At 40.3% G+C, this 21,724-nt stretch overlaps 1 protein-coding gene across 1 annotated transcript in view; it reads left to right on the forward strand.

Moving 5' to 3' along the window:
- Positions 1-7,597: 7,597 nt before the first annotated feature.
- LOC117394131 (desmoglein-2.1-like) overlaps positions 7,598-21,724 on the forward strand; it is a 28,166-nt gene continuing 14,039 nt past the window's right edge. The window contains exons 1-7 of the mRNA XM_055221096.1: positions 7,598-7,752; positions 10,976-11,089; positions 11,284-11,439; positions 11,517-11,658; positions 12,331-12,491; positions 17,697-17,831; positions 17,911-18,096. Of these exons, the coding sequence (XP_055077071.1) occupies positions 7,705-7,752; positions 10,976-11,089; positions 11,284-11,439; positions 11,517-11,658; positions 12,331-12,491; positions 17,697-17,831; positions 17,911-18,096 (942 nt within the window). The 5' untranslated portion in view covers positions 7,598-7,704. The remainder of the gene's footprint in view (positions 7,753-10,975; positions 11,090-11,283; positions 11,440-11,516; positions 11,659-12,330; positions 12,492-17,696; positions 17,832-17,910; positions 18,097-21,724) is intronic.

The raw sequence follows: 21,724 nt of genomic DNA on the forward strand, positions 1-21,724 counted from the left end.
GTTGGTGCTGTACTGCTGATTTTCAGGCACAGTTTAAAAACTAAAATAAAACAAAAACAAAACCTTCTGTGTACCATGTAAATATCTGTGTAGATATCCCATGATACTACATGAAAACCATTGATCCAAAATCAATTTTCTTTTTTAGCTGGTGCGGCTTATATTCAGGTGTGCTCTATAGTCCCAAATTTACGGTATTTTGTGAAGTGCGGCTGTCCCTCCTGCAGCAAAACATCCCCAAAACATGATGCTGCCACTCGGGTATTTCACACTTGGGATGGTGTTGTCAGGCTTGCAGGCTTCCCTTTTTGTACTCCAAATGTAACAATGCTCATTATAGTCAAACAGTTCAATTTTAGTTGTGTCTGACCACAGAATATGTCTCCAGAAATTAAGGATTTTGTCTCTGTGTGCATTTGCAAACTGTAATCTGGCTTTTTTAATGTTTATTTTGGACTAATGGCTTCTTCCTGGAGAGTGGTCTTTCAGCCCATGCCAGTACAGTACTCATTTCACTGTGGACAATGACACACTCTTACCAGCTTTCCCATGGGGTTTATACTTGCGTATAATTGTTTGAACATGGCACCTTCTGGAAATTGCACCCAAGGATGAACCAGATTTGTGCAAATCAGCAGTTCTCTTCCTGATGTCTCGACTGATTTCTTTTGACTTTGACATCAATTAACATATTTACAACTTTATGCATTGCCATGTGCGAGTTTCAAGGTGGATGGCGACAGATTGTGACTAGCCCCATGCCAGATGACACGCGCTCTCGTTTTCCATTAAACCGGAAACCGGAAGTGGTGCGGTAAACCGGAAGTGGAAACGTCCCGCAATATATATATATATTTTTTTATTCTGAACTACAGTTAATCATAAAATAATAATGCAAAACATTTATACAGTATTACAGACCCTTATTTTAGCTTCTTAATACATTTTACATTTATACACTTATTTAACTTATTCATTAACCCAAATGCCTAAAAGACAACACACCTATAATGTGGCGAAAGTGGCTCAGTGGTTAGAGTGTTGTTTCCCCAACCCGAAGGTCGAAGGATCGAGTCCTGCTCAGACCAAGTTCTGTCGTTGTGTCCTTAGACAAGACACTTCACCCACATTGCCTAGTATGAAAGTGGTGTGTGTGCGAATGATTTGTAGTGGTCAGAGGGGCCGATGGCACAGATTGGCAGCCTCGCTTCCGTCAGTCTGCCCCAGGGCAGCTGTGGCTACAATATTAGCTTACCAAGTGTGGAAATGAATGAATAAGCAGTACAAGTGTAATCCATATATATAATGTTACACAAAGAAGCAGTGTGTTTCACGTGTGCTTCAAATACATCCATGGGTGTGTCTCTAATTAACTCAAACTCAAACAGAAGCTTCCAAAGAGATGACATCATCATCTGTTTTTGTTTTTCCCAAATTGTTTAAATGCATAGTAATCTTACTGTATATAAACTTCTGACTTTGAAGAACATAATGAAAAATTGTCTAAAAAAATCCTTCTCTCATTAATTTGGCATTTAGCAAATAGACATAATTTTGGTAATCCTAACTGACCTAAAACAGGAAAGGTTTAGTCTGATTTCATGTCAGACAGTGAGGGAAAAAAGTGTATGTGTCTTTTTATGTAATACATGTAAACTTCTGGTTTCAACTGTATTTGCTTAACCTAATTTAACCTTTATTTCATTTGTAAGCCATGCATAGCTGATTACACTGCTGATAAAAAAATAAATAAATAAAAAAAAAAAAAAATTGGTTCTTCTAAAAGATTTACTAATATGAATATTTATCCTTTTAAATCATTGTTCATTTGTTATATGAATAAATGCAAGTGTTTGTCCACTCAGAGCATTTATGTATAAACAGAAAAAAAATGTTTACTGAACTAAGAAAAGGTCATATCAAGTGTCTGATTAAGAATTTTCACTGAGTTTTGTGAGAATTTTTCCTGCATTACCTTATGTTGGTGACATTTTAAACATCTATGCATCTTTATCTGTTCTTTGATTAAACTAGGCCAATCTTGCCCATTTTAAAGGTGCACTATTCTCTGCTGTAGGATCACCCACCTACTTATTTCCATTGCTTTGGCTGGACTGTCCAACAATATGCCAATAATAACCACATTTTCCTTGCATTGATTTAATTGCAAGTGTCATTATTTTAACATTACATGCTCACAGTTCATTTCATCTACTGTACTGAACTGTTTATAGGCACAGTTTAGCAACAACAAGGTTCTCGCACTCCCTTTAATATGGTATTGCTTCATCACTTGGCTCATGTCCTATCTTTTTAATATTGAGAGGAACGTTAAACCACAAACAGGTGAAGGCAGGTTTTATTCCTTCATCTGACAATGACAAACTATAAGATTTATGTTTCTAATTACAACTCATTATCTGAGCTTACGGTAAATGTGTTTTTCTTTTCTTTTTTTTTTTTTTTGCTTCCACATAATCAGTTCCGATAGTGCCCAGGAGAGATTGCTAAATTACTCAAACATGCATGGATGATATATAAAACCACTTCAGGCATGTTTTGAAATGAAAGGACAATTCACATAGTAGGAAGCTCCAAAAAGTGGATACTTTCTCTTTAAAAATCTTCAGACTATAACTGATCATGAACAGGAACATGTTAAGAATACACCAGTGTTGAATAATAGAATGAAAAATTAAACATTTTATTTCCTGGCAATACTTTTTTTGAGACGTAGTGTTCTTTACAAGAAAGAGGCATGACAGTGTTGAAGGTGTGGAGGGTTCAATGGAAATTTGAGTTAAACCTTCAATAAGTGACACAATAATACATTAGGATTTTTTGACCGTAGGCATGTCTGAGTCATTTCAGGTTAAGACTTCTCAGTTCTCTGGTACATGCTCTTTGTTTTGACTGTATTCAAAGCATAGTATTCCAGATGAACCGGTCTGACCAAGGACCTGAAGACGTCACCCCAAAGCTCACAGGAGAACAAAGCCTCCAGTGGGGAAAGGTACAACTGTACAGATAAGATACTTTCAGTTGAGTCATTTGTCTTAGAATCAGTAGTTCCATTATACTTTCTCTCTCTATTTATTATTTATTCATTTTCAAATATTGTGTGAGAGAAAGTGATGACTGTTGTGGAAAATTGACATGGGAAATAAAGTTGTAGATGTAATGCAATACAAAGATTTGGAGATGAATAATAAAAGAATAAAAACTAAAGTATTTCATTTCATAATCGGTGATGGGTGCCAATCTGTGTCATTGACCCCTCCGACCACCACCACCACCACTCATTTACATACAACATTGTAGGCAAGGTGGGTGAGGTGTCTTACATAAGGATCCAACAGCAATATGCATTACAGCCACTACTGTCCCAATGTTGCATCTTACCATGAACAATCCACCTTAGCTTCCAAGATTAGATGAAATGTGATAATGCTTTGCACACTGTACTTGTCGAAGCCTCTCAAAGCACTGGTGGGTACCTTGCCTACGGTGCAGTGAAGTATCTTGCCTAAGGATACAAAGACAGATCTTCAGGAATCAATCTTTTGGGTAAGGGACCACTGCTCCAATCTCTGAGCCACTGTTGGCACTTAGTCTGGCATATTCAAGGTGATATGGTTTGCAGTAACAGAGATAATACTGCTGGTATTAGTAGTAATACTAGAAAGCAAGGCTGCATAGTAAATTGATTTCCTCTTGCATTGTATATACTGTTGTCCTTGGGCAAGACATTATTTAGTGCATAAAAGCTATGTAATTGCAATGCTTTGGTAGTGGCAGAATTTTTGAAAGACGTTGTGCTACAACAAACTCTATGAAATGTGTTTATTTGAGATAAAATAATTGAAATTCAATTACATTGGATTTATTATTATAAAGCCCAAAATCACCAACAGAAAGTTAGTTAGCTATATTATCATTACAAACAGGCTATTTCAGTTTGACCTAGAATATTCTTACCAAAAAATATAGATCTAGAGATAAGTACTTAACAAGAACAATGGCACATGGCACAAATTACTGACACGCCATCTTTCCACACCTCTCTGAGCTTCAGCAGAATTTCAACACATCATTATGGCATGTGTATTTGGTTAATTTGGCATCATTTGAATAGGTTTATCTAAACACAACAGTCACTGAGTTGTTTGTAGTTGTTTGGTAGAACTAACAGCTAATTATATTGATGAGTGTTTGACATTGGATATTATATCTAAACCATAATAGAGGTTTATTCTGAGCTTAAGGGATCACAGTAGTAAAAGTAATTGCTGGGTTTCAGATGACTGTAGTTCAGTATTGTTTAATAGGCTACAAATGGGGGGAAGGTAAAATTAATATTGTTGCCTGGCATTCAGAATACACACTTCAATACTTTACAAAGATGTAAGTCTGGTCACCAGTAAATCTCCCCGTTTTCAAATGGTTGTGAGTGACAGGTGTATTAGCCAATCGGGTTAAAAAAAAAAAAAACCTCTCAAATTTCTGTAAAATCAATGAGCAAAGCGCATAATGAGTGCTTAATAATCTGTGGTGAGATGATTTTGATTTTATTTGTAAATCTTAGGTTACCAATGAGATCCTTATTTTCACATGTCATTGCAAGAAAGAGATCTGATTGCATGATCACGTTTGAGCGGCAACGGAGGGCATGGGCACCAGACTGATATCAATCTGTATAAAAATACACAGTGATCTTTTTGTAACATAGTGAATTCTAGAGTCCAATCACTAATAGTAAAAAAAAAACAAAAACTTAAAACTTAACCCCCCCCCCTGACCAGAACTGAAGAAATGGCTTGGATGATTAGTGAAGCGTCTTCACTCCTATAACTTTTTGTCCCATTGACATATATGAATTTTTCTTTTACTATGTTATAGTCAGTTATAAAGGTGCACTATATACCTTTTCTGGTGGATGGTCCATCACCTGCTTGTCTCTTGAAAATGTTGTTTTATCAGGAATGTTTCACAGTATGGTGAAAACCTTCTTTGTTCTATTCAACTACAGGTGTATTTATTGCATGTATTTATTGTAATACTTGGTTTGGTGAGGGCTCTGCTGGATGAGCAACTGACATCACCTAAACATAAGATTGAGGGTTAAAATTGTATTTTTCAAATTTGATAAGGGCTAAGTTAAACAACCACTTAAAAGTTCACACCTTCTCATTCAATTTATGTTTACTACATTCTACATTTTATATAGATACAGAAGACATGAAATACATGAAGTATGTAGTAAAGAGGAAAAAGTTAAAGTTAAATAACTTAACAACATATTTTTTAATATATATTTTATATTCAAATTCCTCAAAGTAGAGGAAGGAATGCCAAGAGTGCAAAGCAGTAATCAAAGCAAAGGCTGGCTATTGAAGAAAAAAAAAAAAAAAAGTTCATTAATTTTATATATATATATATATATATATATATATATATATATATATATATATATATATATATATATATATATATATATATATATATATATATATATATATATATATATATATATATATTTTTTTTTTTTTTTTTTTTTTTTTTTAACTACATTCCATGCATCCATATTTGTAATTCCTTCATTGAGAATCTACAATGGAAATAATGATAATGGAAATAAAGAGGAAATTAATGAAATGAATGAAAAAGTATGTCCAAGCTTTTGACTGGTAGTGCACCTTATTGTATGCAAGTACATTTATACACATAAATTCTTCTGCAGTATAGTGCACTTATTGCACAGTGGCACTGAATGAAGCTCCCAAATTCTGTGTAAACCCAAATAAGTTAAACTTGAGTTCAAGTTTTGGTTTTGGCTCTGACCTGAACACTCTTTAACCTGGGAGAAGAACACTCATTAAAGGATTACACACCTTTTTAATCCTGCCTTCATTTGTCAAGACTTCTCTGTAATACCACTTCCTTTCTATTCTTTATCCTTTGCTATATCTTGCACCATATATTTGATGTCTTCCATATCACCGAATGAAACTTTTGAATGATAGTGTAACTAAAATAACTTATTTAAACAAAGGCGTGGGACAGGTAAAACTTCATATCATCTGAAGGTGCAGCTTGTCTCCATTACCATGTCAGCATTATTCCACTCTTGTGTGCAGAAGTTCCAGTAACTTTTTTCAGATACTTACAGCACATAGCAATACGTCCAATGGCATTCAATTCAAAGGTCTATGTGGCTTTAAGATTGTGAAAACTACTGAAAATCAGATATTAATCGTTTCTAAAACTAGTATCGAAACACCACACAGACTAGCATATGCCTATGGACTACAGTGGAACCTACCTGGACCACTGGGGGATTCCACAGATATAAGACCTCATGGTAATATAGCATGAAGTACTATGATTTAATGTTTTTAATTATCATTATGGTATTGGAATAGGTATCGATTCTATTCCTTAGTATCAAAATCGAGTTTGATGTTTTAGTATCGTGACCACACTATGCGGCCTACTGTGACCAGCTCTCTCTTATTTAGAGAACTTTTTATTTTATATTTTTATTGATACCACTTGAATTGTGTAAAAAGTTAGACAGCAGCTCACATAAAATTTGGGTTGTACAGCTAACTTTGAGAGTTGTAATGCTGGTACCTTCCTGTGTGTTATTATTGATAAAAATTGAATAGCGTATGTTGCCTGTGCCCAGCAGCTTTAAAATGCTAACCAAATATAAGTCTATTTTTTATGTTAGCAAATCAACACAGAATATAGGCTAATATTTACTTGCATTCTAATCTTCTCATAACGTCCTCTTATTGTTAAAAGCACTATTGTAATCCCTTACTATTGATTTTATTTCAACATATTAGTTATGAATTCAAGTGGATTATACCTTAATACCAAAATTACCACAGGCTTAGCCTACAAAATCGTGTTTTTTGTTTGTTTAGGCTGTGTTAACACTTGTCCAGGCATTATCCCAGTTAAACATTGGTTTTAGTGCTAAAATGTAGAAAAAAAAAAAAAAAAGAAAAAAAAAAAAGAAAAAAACCCATTATATTTTATATTTTTATATTTTGCAGATGTCCTATGTTGGGCTCCATAACAAACCACAAGAAAAAGTTCTTTTATTTCTTTTATTTTTTGTCCAGCGAAAAAATATAGTAAAAAGTACAGATACATGCCCTCAAATCTAGTGAAGAAGTCTAAACTTAAAAAGTATCCACTGTAAAATTTAGTGCAGTAAACAGAACAGTACAGTAAGAACTGGCTACTTTTAAATCAGTACTTTGTCAATTATAAGCAATGTTTGAACCTCTATAGAGTATTGTCACATTTTACCTCATATTGCTATCAAATAATCTTGCAAATCTGGCCAAAATCTATGGATTTGAAGGACATTTTTACAAAAACATGCTTAATACTTTCACAATGACACTGACAAAAAGAGCTGGGTGTAGTTTCTCCTGTCTCGTGTTTTCTGTCAGGGTGCGCTCGTGCCCTCAGGCGCGCGCCCCTCCCCTCCTGCTACGCACATCGCAGGGGCAGGAGGGGAGGGGCGCGAGGTGCAGTGCATGCGAGCCGTACATGAGAGACCGCGCACGAACCCTCCTCCTCCACTTTAAAACGGGGGCTCATTTTAGTCCTGATAGCAGACCTAGCGGACCACAACCAAGACCACAACCAAAGCACAAGTACGGAACAGATTTTTTTCTTCCAACGATGCTTTCCAGTTTTTCACCTGCCTGTGTCGTCCTAGTTTTAACGATCGTAAGTATTATTCTTATTATTAGTTTTTAATCAGCTGCCCACGTATTGCCTATACGTGACATATGCTTTCCATATTGGCTGACTGGCTATTTTTTTCCTCCTATAACCTACAATTATTTACTACTTTTAGGCTATCAGTAAAACTAGGTATTTAAATAAAATTTGTATGTATGCAGGTTTGTAGTATTCTGGAACTAAATACCTAATATTTTTTATTCAATAGCCTGCGTTTGGTCTACATCTACCTACATTTTTAGTATTGTTTTGTGTTCCTAGTTGGGTTAATGGCAGACTAATCGCCTATTGGTATTTATTGATACTGAGTAGGGTACTTCTACTTGTACATAATATTTTTTTTTTATATGTAAAGGCTAAATTACAGCTGGTTAACTGTAGTGGATAAGATGAACCTCTTAGACCCTTTGTAAAAGGACTAGACTACAGTTCCATCTTGTGTTACAAGGAAAAGGAACCCTGACCAGCCAACTGTTCAACCTATGGGACATAAATGTAGGGGATAAAAAAACTTTCCTAACTTTAGTGTTTAAAATTGTTTTATAGTAATAGTCAATTATCAGGCCTTAAAATAAAATTTTAACTATGTTTTAGATTGACTCCCTAAATGAAAAAAAAAAAAATGTGTCGAAGTTGAAGTCCTTTAAAATACATTAACTACACTGTCTGGCCAAAAAAAAAAAGTTGCCACCAAAAAAAAGGTCACACACTCTAATATTTGGTTGGACCACCTTTAGCTTTGATTACGGCACACATTCACTATGGCATTGTTTGGATAAGCTTCTGCAATGTCACAAGATTTATTTTCATCCAGTATTGTATTATTTTTCCACCAAGATCTTGCATTGATGATGGTAGAGTCTGACCGCTGCACAAAGCCTTCTCCAGCACATCCCAAAGATTTTCAATGTGGTTAAGGTCTGTGTGGTGACCAATCCATATGTGAAAATAATGTCTCATGCTTCCTAAACCACTCTTTCACAATTTGAGCCCGATGAATCCTGGCATTGTCATCTTGGAATATGCCCGTGCCATCAGGGAAGAAAAAATCCATTGATGGAATAACCTGGTCATTCAGTATGGTAGTAGGTAGTCAGCTGACCTTATTTTTTGAGCAAATACGGTTGCTGATCCTAGACCTGACTCGTACCTATAAGCTTGTACCTATTTGCTTTGTAAAATCCAGGTGGCAGCATGTTTTTTTTTTTTTTTTTTTGGGGGGGGGGGGGGGGGGGCAGGCAGTGTATGTTGCCCTCTATAGTGAAACAAATGATTTCACAAACAAAATAAAACCAAAAAAAGAACAATATATTTTTTGTTTCATGTAGATTGCCCAGTAATTACAGAGATTAACCATAAACCAGGTCAACCAATCTGCAATCTGAGAGGTAAACAGCAAATTCCACCATAAAATTCCACCATTCTGACCTGTCCTGCTCAGTTTCAGTCTAAAAATAGTTTTGAATACTGTAAAGTCTTGCCTGGGAAACACATATTTAAAGAAAAGTCACAATAAATTCAAACATTTTTATTTGAATATCACATACAACACTAAAATTTTGTCATGAATTCAAGTGGATTATACCTTAACCTTACCTAATACTTCACTAAAATTTCCAATATTGAAAACTAGGCTCCAAATGCAGCACTGAAGAGGCGTCCATCACATATCTTATCCCCTGCCAATTCTCAACAAAATAACACAATTAAACTAAAGTTTGTTCATGTTCGTGTTACCAATCTAATTACAAAATCTAATAATGACAACACAACAGCCAGAATGGAAATACATGAATGCAGTATGTGATATAAAAAATTAGAAGTTAATTAAAAAGATAATTAACAAACAAAACAATGAATTATTAGGATTTGAAAGAGATGAAACTGTACCTGATTGTTACTGTCTTAAAAACAATAAAAACAGAACTAGTTCATTTTAAAGTTTTTTTTTTTGCAGTGGTCCATTTATTTCTGGCTTACCTTATGCATTCTAAGCGTCCTAATGTGATCATCACCGAGATGAGATGAGTCTAATCACTTTTCAGAAGTTTTGGAGACTAAGTCGGAGTTTTGTTGTCACTGTAAACAACTAGCATGCTAACCTTGCACTTACTCATTATCGGACAGTAAAATACTGTATAAGTAGATGCAGACAGTATACAGCAAACTTACTTTGACCTCAACTAGAGCAAGCCAGATTCTCATGAAATCAATAGCCTATATCTTATGCAATTATGAATATATTGTATAGTATCAATTTTTTTGTGTGAACAAATGGTTTGGCCATTAGTTGCAACATCGCTGGAAAGCCTTGTTTTAATATTTATATTTTTTGATAATTATAAAAATAAATAAATAAATAAAAAAACTCACTATTTTGGCCTGTTAAATTGTATGCATAAGATGTCTTTTAATGCTCACCTGAATTATGCTCATGTATTTTGTATGTCATTTGTTATAATTTGAGGGAATAAATTGATAGAAAATAATAATTCAAGATTGACTAAATCTGGTTTCTCAGTTTTGCCATATTTATATTGCCATATTTATGCATACATATGTCTTAATGAATAATCCATAAGATGATCATGGTTATGTTGTCATTTAATTGTAAAATCAGTTAATGTACACACCCTCACTCACCTTTTATCATTTTAATGAAAACATATGACATAAACATTGCACACATACTTTGACGAACACAACTGCAACTTTGTGCAGTAACAGGGTGGTTGCACAAGGACTATCATTACCACGCTTTCTGGGAACAAGTCATGTACAAGATCAGTCAGTTCTTGAGATCGAAAGCAATGCAATGTAACTTTTGTGTCAAAAAACAGACTACAATAAAAGCATATTTTATCAGTTTGGTTTGGATGTTCATTATTACACTGAAAAGCTGTGAGCTGAAACTGTGAGCGGGCTTGCAAGAAAAGATCTAATTTTACCATAGTGCACTGTTTTTGGAAAGTAAAATGGATAAAAAGCAGATTTTATTCAGGATTTTTCTATTTACTTCTACATTAGACTTGCATCTCAATAATATCATTATTGCAATACATAGTTATCCAATATTGCATTGTTTTCTCATATTGTGCAGCCCTGGTCAGAACGATGAAGATTGATTGCAACTACATATTTATCACAATTCAGATCACGTAGCTTGAGTATATTGTCCTGCCCTACTAATTTCTAACTGTGTTCTCAGGTTGTTGCTGTTGCTCATGCTAATTCCCTGGTGAGAAAAAGAAGAGAGTGGATCCTCCCTCCAAAACCTCTAAAAGAAAACCATGACTACACACAAAAAGAGTACATCGCAAAAGTGAGAAGATATTTATTGTGTTGTTGGTTTTTTTTTTAGCTTTCTGGAGGACATTTGCAGAGGGGTTCTTGAGGCCCATAGACTACCATTTTATTTTTCTTAATTTATTTTTAAGTAGTACTACAATTGAAAAAAATAAATACAACATTTTTACTTTTCTTTTTTTACTCCTAACCACCTGCATTTTGTTTCAGATCCGCTCAGATTATGAAGAAAACAACAACATCAACTATGCTCTGGAAGGAATTGGAGTAAACCAGGCACCATTCAATGTGTTTGTGGTGGACTCCAAAACTGGATTTATCCGAGTGACAAAAATCCTGGACAGAGAAGAGATAGACACCTACAATGTAAGAAATATAAACACTGTGTAACTTCTCACTAATGCTTATTTTATCAATTATATCTTTGTGTACTGGTTTTCCAGCTCTCTGGGATTGCTACTTTTATGGATGGGAGTCAAGCAGAGACCAAAATCGACATCCGGATCAAAGTAGTGGACGAGAATGACAATGCTCCGATTTTCAATGTCATTAAACCTGGGGAGGTGTATGAGCACAGTCCAGCTGGTGAGGCTTTCATACTGCTATATGGCATTTTAACACAACTTTTGATACCTCAGTCTTCATTTTTCATGTGTAAATTAAATTTGTATGTAATGTAGGAATGCGTAAAAAAAAAATCAAGATACTAAATGATACAAGTAGTCTATTAAACTAGATAATCATTTGAACTAGGATTGTCAAAAGCATCAAAAATCAGATACTAATCAATACTCAAGCCAGTAATGATACTCATTTGAACAAATGTCAACACTGAAAAAGTCATATCAACTAAGGCAGAAATGAACCTTTTTTAGCTTTAGAATGATCTTGAGCTGTATCAGCTAGCTCAGAGACTAGTATATGGAACCCAAGGGATTTCATCGAAGGCCTGTTTATGTAAGAAAGAAACCTGTAAGAAACCAGCAGATGGCGCAAGAGTGCTTTGCAGAATATTGAAATCAATTGAAGTTGGTTAGCTGTGTAGTTAACAAAAGTGGAGCATCTAAAAGAAAAATTGGTAACAATAACAACATTTAAGAGCATGGAGGCACAATTCTGGATTTGCACTGCATGATATTAAGAACTGAAGTGGCAAGTGAATATGAAGAAAGACATCACATTGACTTGATTTTAAAAAGTAATGCGTGAAAGTTAAATACATGATTATTAAATGTGCTTTTATTGTCTTGTTTGCAGGCACGAAGGTGATGACCGTGACAGCCACAGATCGGGATGAACCAGGAAGCCCAAACTCTCAGATGGTCTACAGCCTCCTGCAGCAGGAGCCATCAGATGATATGTTCTACATGACGCCAAGTGGGACAATCTATGTGAAGAGGGACAGCCTTGACAGAGAGGTAAAATATGGGATGAATTAACTCTTTCTATCTCTATCAGCTCTTTTTCTCTGCATCCTCTGCTCCATCTAAAACGCTCCTCTGCTTCTTCTGCTCTGTCTGACCCTCTCTCCTTCATCCTCTGCTTCATCTCACCCTCTCCTCTGCATTCTGTGCTTCATCTGACCCTCATCTCTGTATCCTGTGCTACATCTGTTCCTCTCCTCTACATCCTGTGCATCATCTGACCCTCATCTCTGTATCCTGTGCTACATCTGTTCCTCTCCTCTGCATCCTGTGCATCATCTGACCCTCTGTTTTATAACATTTAATTCATATATTTATGCAGGATCGTTAGAGGATCGGCGGAGCAACAAAACACAGAAACCACTTAGTGCTAGAATAATGTGTCTTTTATTCCCCACACAAAAGCAGCATACAAAATCACTTCTTCAGACAGCAACTTTAATCAACCAGCGCCTCACCTTGACACAGGACTGGAGAGCCAACAGTCCAGTAGAGCGCTGGGCCGTCCGAAAACAAAGCTGGGCGACCGTACGTATCCCACAGCAGACTCTACCGAACCAGGGGCTACCCCGTCTTTATAACATGAATCAAACAAGGCCTGCGTGGGGAGAGGAGCGGGCCAAGCTCCTCTCCCAGGCATTCCCCGGATAAGATTTTCCCATTTCACTACCAGTTTCATAAACAGATAGTGAAAGGGGCCCTACTGGCGCCCAAAACATTCATAACAATCCCAACACTCTGTTTAAACAGCACAAGGTCAGGGAAGAGGGCAAACGAGGACACACTACACAGGGCTATAACCTGTCACTCCACTCTTGGCCTCGTTAGCCATCTTCACTTCAATTTAATGCATTATAACATTATATGTTTTCTTGTCAATATCTCGCCGTAGTGAGCGAACATACAGACAGGTCAAGACGTTAATAATTGTTACCAATAACACAATAAGACACACAGCTATAAGAGGAGGCATTAATAGGCCTCGAGCAAAGGGAGATACGCCATTAAAGATATCATACCAATGGCTAGCAGATTTTTGTTCCACCAGTTTTGCTACTGCTAATACCTGTTTCTGGGCGATCAGCGTGGACACATGTAGGCGAGTGATGTTATGATTATGATCAGCTATAAGTTTTTGCAAGTCCATGGAGTGGTTCAGTGCGCTTCTGAAATGCTCCAGAGACACGCCCAAATTGGCGTCGTGCAGGACTTCCCACTGGATCCGAGTGTAAGCCTGCTCGTCACTGTAATTGGTCAACCTATATGTTTGGTTATGCCAATGCCACATGTGAACACCTTTCACACACCCAGAAAAAGGGGCGGTTGGGAGCTGCGGATGCTGATCCATGGTGGCTACACACAGAGTGTGGGGCCCCACTTGATACAGCATATCGCGTGGTGGTTCCCAGTCCCAATCACACAAAGCATTTTCCTCTTTCAAGCATGGGTTGGTGTAACCTTGTCTCAAGAAAACACACAGCTCCCTTATCTGTGTGTTCACAGTCCGTCAAGTCAAAGGTCTCATTCGTCGCTGGCGCAAACCAGTCACCTCGTACTCTCAAGATCCAGTATGATTTTGATGCAATCACAGGTAATACATGAAATCGGCACACTGTCAAAGATTTAGTCACGTTATGTTGTATCCAAACACCGGTACATACCGTATTATTACATCTAGTTTTTTCCGGCTTTAAGTGGAGCCAGTACAGAGCCGTCAGGTTCCATATCCGCCTCCACTCTGCATAATTTCCTGTAGTCAATATTCTCTGCATTTTCTCTAGTTGTACCTTGGCATGCACAGTTTGTAATGAGCAAAGAGTCCAATTTGCAAAAGTAGTCAAATTTTCATACAAATCACTGGAAGCATAAAACAAATCAGAACTCCATACAAATCCTTCTTCCCATAATTTAGCATTTTCAATTTGTCCCTTTAAGGCAGTAGGCATCCATGAGGCTACTCGTCCCAAGCCATCATGGGTATACTGACCAGTCCCACTTAATTTACTAGCAGTCAGTTGATTATCCACCATATTGGATGCCCCCAACAAAGTCCCAGATCCCCCAAGGAGAGTGCCCATCCATGAGCGCCTGACTCTCCATTTGCACTCTGGAATAGGGGGAAATTTCACCATCCATCGAACTACAGTTCTGTGTTGGCTCGTAGCCATACGTTGGCAGGTGGGTACAATGGGCACCACATGCGTCGAAGAGTGCTGCGTAGTATTGGGCAAAGTCCAAACTACATAGAGGAAAAATGTCCTATTGGCTATTACCAATCCAGAAGGCATCGGTCACAGTTATGGTCCAGTCTGTGCCATTCGTTCCATCCATGGCACAGTTTCGGGCAGTCAAGTTATACTCACACAAAGGGACGGCAGATGTTACCGTCAAATTACATCCTTTAGCCACCACCGGCACGTTCTTTCCTTTAAAGCAGGTATTGCAGCTATACAACTGGCAGTTGGATGTCAGTTTGACAAATCGGCACTCCTGGTGTGCCACACAGGGGAAGTTATCCTGCTGGCGTCCGGTGGTTGCTTCTTCCATCCCAACGACTGATAGGCGATAGGCTGCAGTGCGTGTCCCAGGGTGTCGCCTGACACGAGGGTTGTGAGGAGGAGGAAGGAGAGGACGGTCTTCACCATCAGGTGAGCAATGCCGACACGGCCGGATATGTCCGAAGAGCCGACAGAGTACCGTCTTTGGCCATTAAACATCCTCACGGTTCATAGCCTGTACACAAGAAGGGGACACTACACACATCATTAGTTTTCCCTTAAATAACATTTCGAGATGGGCACATTCACACATTTTTCTTCTCCTGGGTACATGACAGCCACAGTGCTGTCTTCTCCCTGGGCTATGACCTCTCCTGCTTTTGGAGGTCCATCGGGTTGCTTCACCCATACTTTGGCTCCCGCTTTGTCAATTTTGGGAGTTTCCCCTTCCACCAGTGTGGAGGGCATTTGTACTTCTTGTACAGCACCAGTTACGTAAGGCCTAATCAGCAACTGTGCTATAGCCTGCCCTTGCTTGATAACCAAGGGTTCGTCTGTGTTGTTCTTACAAATAACCACCAGTGTGCCTTTAAAATCTGGATCGAGCACTCCGGCATCTACTGTCATGCCTTTGAGTGCCATCACTCTTCCTTACTGGCCAAATTGGATTGTTCCATTCAGTGGTGCAGGTTTTCAACACTCCTGCTTTCACATAGTCTTTGATAGTGCTTGTGATTTCATCATGACCTCCTGGAATTCTATACTGTTTCATATTTACAACTTTGGAGGCAATAGGAATGGGGAATGGCGTCATTTTCACCTTCCCCACCAAAACAGGTCTAGCTTGAATAGTGGAGGTCGTCCCAAAAACAAATTTACCCTGCTGGAGATGCAGCGTCATCCCAGCGAGTATATCCATTCCAATAATCCACTCCTTCACAGGAGTGACTAATACCGTGTATTCTTTCATGGGCAATGAGCCAATTTTCATAACTACCTGAATTTGTTTGGCTTTGACCAGATTTCCTCCCAAGCCGGTGATAGATATTTCAGGCCCTTTAAACTTGTTTGGGTTGCCATGTATAATAGTGGCCTCCGCCCCAGTATCCACCAGGGCTCTCACATTTTGAACATTTTTAGTTTTCCAATATATTTGCAATGGTACATGCGGGCGGGGGTCCTCTACAGACCGCCCCTGCACCTGGATCTGTGGGGCTTGGCCTTCATCCTATAATGGGGGTAGCATGTCCCAGGGGTAGAGCTCCCAACTTGATTTTCTGTTTTTGCCTTTTTTCCCAACCTTTTTCCTTCATGTTAGCCGGATCAAACTCGGCTCCAGTGGCAGCAGCATTTAACACAAACGCACGCACATGTTTAGCTTTGGGGGTGCGGCGTTTCTTTTGTCTGTTCGCTTTATCTGCATGAAGAACAGAGCGTGTGGCAATGTCTACATACCGCTCCTGCTGCCCCTGCATGATTTGCAGCTGCGCCAGCGCGACTGCCCTGTCTCCATGAACTCTGGCGAGTTCATCAGTTTTTTCCTGCAGCTCTTTCCGCTGTTTTTCAACCAATTCTGTTTGTTTGCGCCACGCGGCAGCTACTAACCACATGCGCCTCTGCAGCCCTTCAACTGGCCGCTTCTCTGTCACCTTGACCCGCCCCAGGGCAAACAAGAGACTTTCTGGGGACCCGTCCGCCAAGACAGTGTCCCACTGTTCTGCACGCCCACCGCCCTGGCGCAACGCGAGCGCCACGGCATGCGTGGGTGCATCACTATCCCACCCAGGCACACACTCGCCTGGTTCCTCCCTAGCGTTTTTTCCCTTACGCTTAAACATCTTTATTTGTTATCCCGTAGTCCTCGATTGATCCTGCCGACAACGCCAAAATGTTTTATAACATTTAATTCATATATTTATGCAGGATCGTTAGAGGATCGGCGGAGCAACAAAACACAGAAACCACTTAGTGCTAGAATAATGTGTCTTTTATTCCCCACACAAAAGCAGCATACAAAATCACTTCTTCAGACAGCAACTTTAATCAACCAGCGCCTCACCTTGACACAGGACTGGAGAGCCAACAGTCCAGTAGAGCGCTGGGCCGTCCGAAAACAAAGCTGGGCGACCGTACGTATCCCACAGCAGACTCTACCGAACCAGGGGCTACCCCGTCTTTATAACATGAATCAAACAAGGCCTGCGTGGGGAGAGGAGCGGGCCAAGCTCCTCTCCCAGGCATTCCCCGGATAAGATTTTCCCATTTCACTACCAGTTTCATAAACAGATAGTGAAAGGGGCCCTACTGGCGCCCAAAACATTCATAACAATCCCAACACTCTGTTTAAACAGCACAAGGTCAGGGAAGAGGGCAAACGAGGACACACTACACAGGGCTATAACCTGTCACCCTCATATCTGTATCCTGTGCTCCATCTGTTCCTCTCCTCTGCATCCTCTACTCCATCTGATCTTCTGCTCTGCTCCATCTGACCCTCTCCTCTGGATATTCTGCTTCTTCTGACTCTCTCCTCTGCATTCTCTGCTTCATCTGACCCTCCTCTCTGTACTCTGTGCTTCATCTGACCCTCTCCTCTGCATCCTGTGCTCCATCTGCCCCTCTCCTCTAGACCAGCTAACCATGCAAATTCTTACTGAAAATCATGTTTATGTAATGCATTAACATTTATGTATTTGTTTAGACCACAGATCTTTATGTCCTGACAGTGAAAGCTACAGATCTAAATGGTGATCCAAGAGGAAATACCGGAACTGGTACAGTTACAATCCATATCAAAGATGTCAACGATAATCTACCCACTCTGTCGCAAGCTAAGGTATATTTCTTTTCTTTTTTTTCAATACGTTTAATATTATTCAGCATATTTTATAGATACATTTATTTTTTCTTGACAGTATGAGTGCAAGGTTCTGGAGAACACATATAGAGTGGAGGTGATGAGATTCAAAGCAGAGGATCTGGACTTGATGAACACTCCGAATTCGCTGGTAGATTATATAATAGCCAAAGGAAACCAGGCGGGGTACTTTAGCATCAAGACTGACCCCAAGACCAACGAAGGAATTCTAATGCTTGACAAGGTATGGCTAAGGCAGCACTCGTATTGGGTCTTATAGATAGTGTTGTGTAGGTGCACTGGTAAGATCATAAACATGACCAAAACATTTTCATCAATTAAATAAACTGTACAGATTACAGGATTGTCAAAAGTATTGAAAATCAGATACTACTCAATACTAAAACTAGTATTGAAACTGGATACTCATTTGAACAAGTGTCAGCACTAAAAAGAAAGTACAAAGACTAGTAGATGCCCATGAACCACTATGAAACCTACCTACTGAATGACTGAGGGATTACACAGATATAAGACCACATGATAATATAAAAGAAAGTACTAGTAGTATGTTGAAAATGTCATTCTATTCAATACAAACAATATAACATATTGTTACATCTTTTCTCTTTTTGGAAAACTTTTCTTCAATTAATATTTTTGTACAGTGCTTTACTGAACATTGCACATATTTCAATGTAAATAAAAATAACCACCACATATAACATTTGAAACAGTTTTACCAGTTTAAAGTGGCATGACCCCCATCCATCCCTCATCCCAGAAACCAGCTCCTCCGGTGGGACCCCAAGGAGTTCCCATAGTCCCTCCAGAATGTCCTGGGTCTTCCCCGGGGCCTCCTCCGGGTGGGACATGGCCGGAACACCTCCCTAAGGAGGCGCCCAGGAGACATCCTGAGCAGATGCCCGAGCCAGCTCAGCTGGCTCCTCTCGACATGCAGGAGCAGCGGCTCTACTCCGAGCTCCTCCCGTGTGACCGAGCTCCTCACCCTATCTCTAAGGGAGCGCCCAGCCACCCTGCGGAGAAAATGCATTTTGAACCCTTGTATCCACGATCTCATGACCATAGGTGAGGGTAGGAACGTAGATTGACCGGTAAATCTAGAGCTTTGCCTTTCGACTCAGCTCCTTCTTTACCACAACGGGCTCATACAGTGACCGCATCACTGCAGATGCTCCACCGATCTGCCTGTCAATCTCACACTCCATCCTTCCCTCATGCTCCATCCTTCCCTCACACTCCATCCTTCCCTCACACAAGACCCTGAGATACTTAAACTCCTTCACTTGAGGCAGAGACCCACTCGGAAAGGGCAAGCCACCTTTTTCTGGTCGAGAACCATGGCCTGGGATTTGGAGGAGCTGATTCTCATCCCAGCTGCTTCACACTCAGCTGCAAACCGCCCCAGTGCCTGCTGCAGGTCCTGGCTCAATGAAGCCATCCAGACAACATCATCTGTGAACAGCAGAGGTGGGATCCTGTGCTCTGTCCTGTCCCATTCTGTGTCTTTGTGTGTCAACTGTCTTAACACTTCACACTGGTCTAAAAGATGTGGGAAAAACTTGGCCAGGTAATTTACCATATTTAACAGCCTCTGTACTGCCTTAACATCTGTGGGCCTCGGCATTTCTTCAATGGCATGGACCTTGTCAGGGTCTACTTTAAGTCCATTTTCCGTGTATGTGCACTCACTTTGTCTCTGTTTGAACTTTTCTGGATTCAGTTTAATGTTCTTTTGTTTGCATCGTTCCAGAAACAGCCTCAACCTTGCATCATGGTCACGAATGGCTGCTTCTTGACTCTCATCTTGACCTCCTTCAGCCTCACTGGCTCTTTTACCAATCACATTGCACATCTCAATCTAACTGGTAGTTTTTGGTTTCTAGGGTTTCTCAGTTTCACTTTACATTTGCCTAGTGACTTTACTTTGCTTCCTTTGTACATCACTAGCACAGAATTAGTCTCACCAAGATTTACATCTGTTTAACAGGTTAACAGGTAACATATTACACGTAGCTCTATAATCAATCTTAAATCTGACAATATCTTTGCCTAAGAGCATACATGTAAACAGTGTCTTTTGTTAGTCTATAGTATTCAAATTTTGCTTTGTACCTCATCTCTAACACACAGAATGTCCTCATACTCGCTTTCAATTCACATTGTGCACTGTCATTTCTTGAAAAATGTTGCCCCTCTGATGGCTGATGGTGGCGAAGCTCTATGTACGACGTTTACTTCCTCCACTGTCGGCCCAGCTATGGCTTTGCAGTTCTCCCGGGACAATACAGCTGCTCTGCAGAGTTGAATACAAGTGTCCAAACTCATGGCTCTCAGAAGCTTTTCCCGCATGCTGGCATTGTTGATAGAACATGCGATTCTGTCTCGAATGAGGAAGTCTCTCAAAGTACCAAAATGGCACTTTTTAGTGAACAGTTCAGTCACAACTATCAACTCGCTGGAGCCTTGATTTCTCGTGAAAAATGTGTACCGCTCTACTTTCTCATTCACTGTGAGACTGCAGTAGTTATCAAACTTTTTGATCATGTCCTTCACTTTCCAGTCAGACTGTGCTGTGTCCATCAGACTGTGCCTTTTACGAGGCCCTAAGCAGAATTTGCTTTGGGGGCCCTCACCACATCAGCAACACAAATCCCACATTGCATCTTGATACTGCACAGATGTCTACAGATTACAGGCTGTATAAATAACACACCATAGACATCTTAAGTCAGACACAGTACCGGTATCAAAATAGGTGGTGCATTATAATGTGGCCCCATTGGCTAAAGTGAGAATATACGTCCAACCATCCATCCATCTTCTTCCGCTTTATCCGGGGCCGGGTCGCGGGGGCAGCAGTCTAAGCAGGGACTCCCAGACTTCCCTCACCCCGGACACGTCCTCCAGCTCCTCTGGTGGGACCCCAAGGCGTTCCCAGGCCAGCCGAGAGACATAGTCCCTCCAGCGTGTCCTGGGTCTTCCCCGGGGCCTCCTCCCGGTGGGACATGCCCAGAACACCTCCCTAGGGAGGCGTCCAGGAGGCATCCTGAGCAGATGCCCGAGCCACCTCAGCTGGTTCCTCTCAACGTGTAGGAGCAGCGGCTCTACTCCGAGCTCCTCCCGTGTGACCGAGCTCCTCACCCTATCCCTAAGGGTGCGCCCGGCCACTCTGCGGAGGAAGCCCATTTCAGCCGCTTGTATCCGCGATCTTGTCCTTTCGGTCATGACCCAGAGCTCATGACCATAGGTGAGGGTATGAACGTAGATTGACCGGTAAATCGAGAGCTTCGCCTTCCGGCTCAGCTCCTTCTTTGCCACAACGGACCGATACAGCGACCGCATCACTGCAGACGCTGCACCGATCCGCCTGTCAATCTCCCGCTCCATCCTTCCCTCACTCGTGAACAAGACCCCGAGATACTTGAACTCCTCCACTTGGGGCAGAGACTCACCACCCACCCGGAGAGAGCAAACCACCTTTTTCCGGTCGAGAACCATGGCCTCGGATTTGGAGGAGCTGATTCTCATCCCAGCCGCTTCACACTCGGCTGCAAACCGCCCCAGTGCCTGCTGCAGGTCCTGGCTCGAAGAAGCCATCAGGACAACATCATCTGCAAACAGCAGAGATGAAATCCTGTGGTTCCCAAACCAGGCCCCCTCCGGCCCCTGGCTGCGCCTAGAAATTCTGTCCATAAATATAATGAACAGAACCGGTGACAAAGGGCAGCCCTGGCGGAGTCCAACATGCACCGGGAACAGGTCTGACTTACTGCCGGCAATGCGAACACAGCTCCTGCTCCGGTCATACAGGGACCGGACAGCCCTTAGCAAAGAGCCCCGGACCCCAT

Source organism: Periophthalmus magnuspinnatus, chromosome 4 (assembly GCF_009829125.3).
Source record: "Periophthalmus magnuspinnatus isolate fPerMag1 chromosome 4, fPerMag1.2.pri, whole genome shotgun sequence".
Classification (NCBI taxonomy): domain Eukaryota; kingdom Metazoa; phylum Chordata; class Actinopteri; order Gobiiformes; family Gobiidae; genus Periophthalmus; species Periophthalmus magnuspinnatus.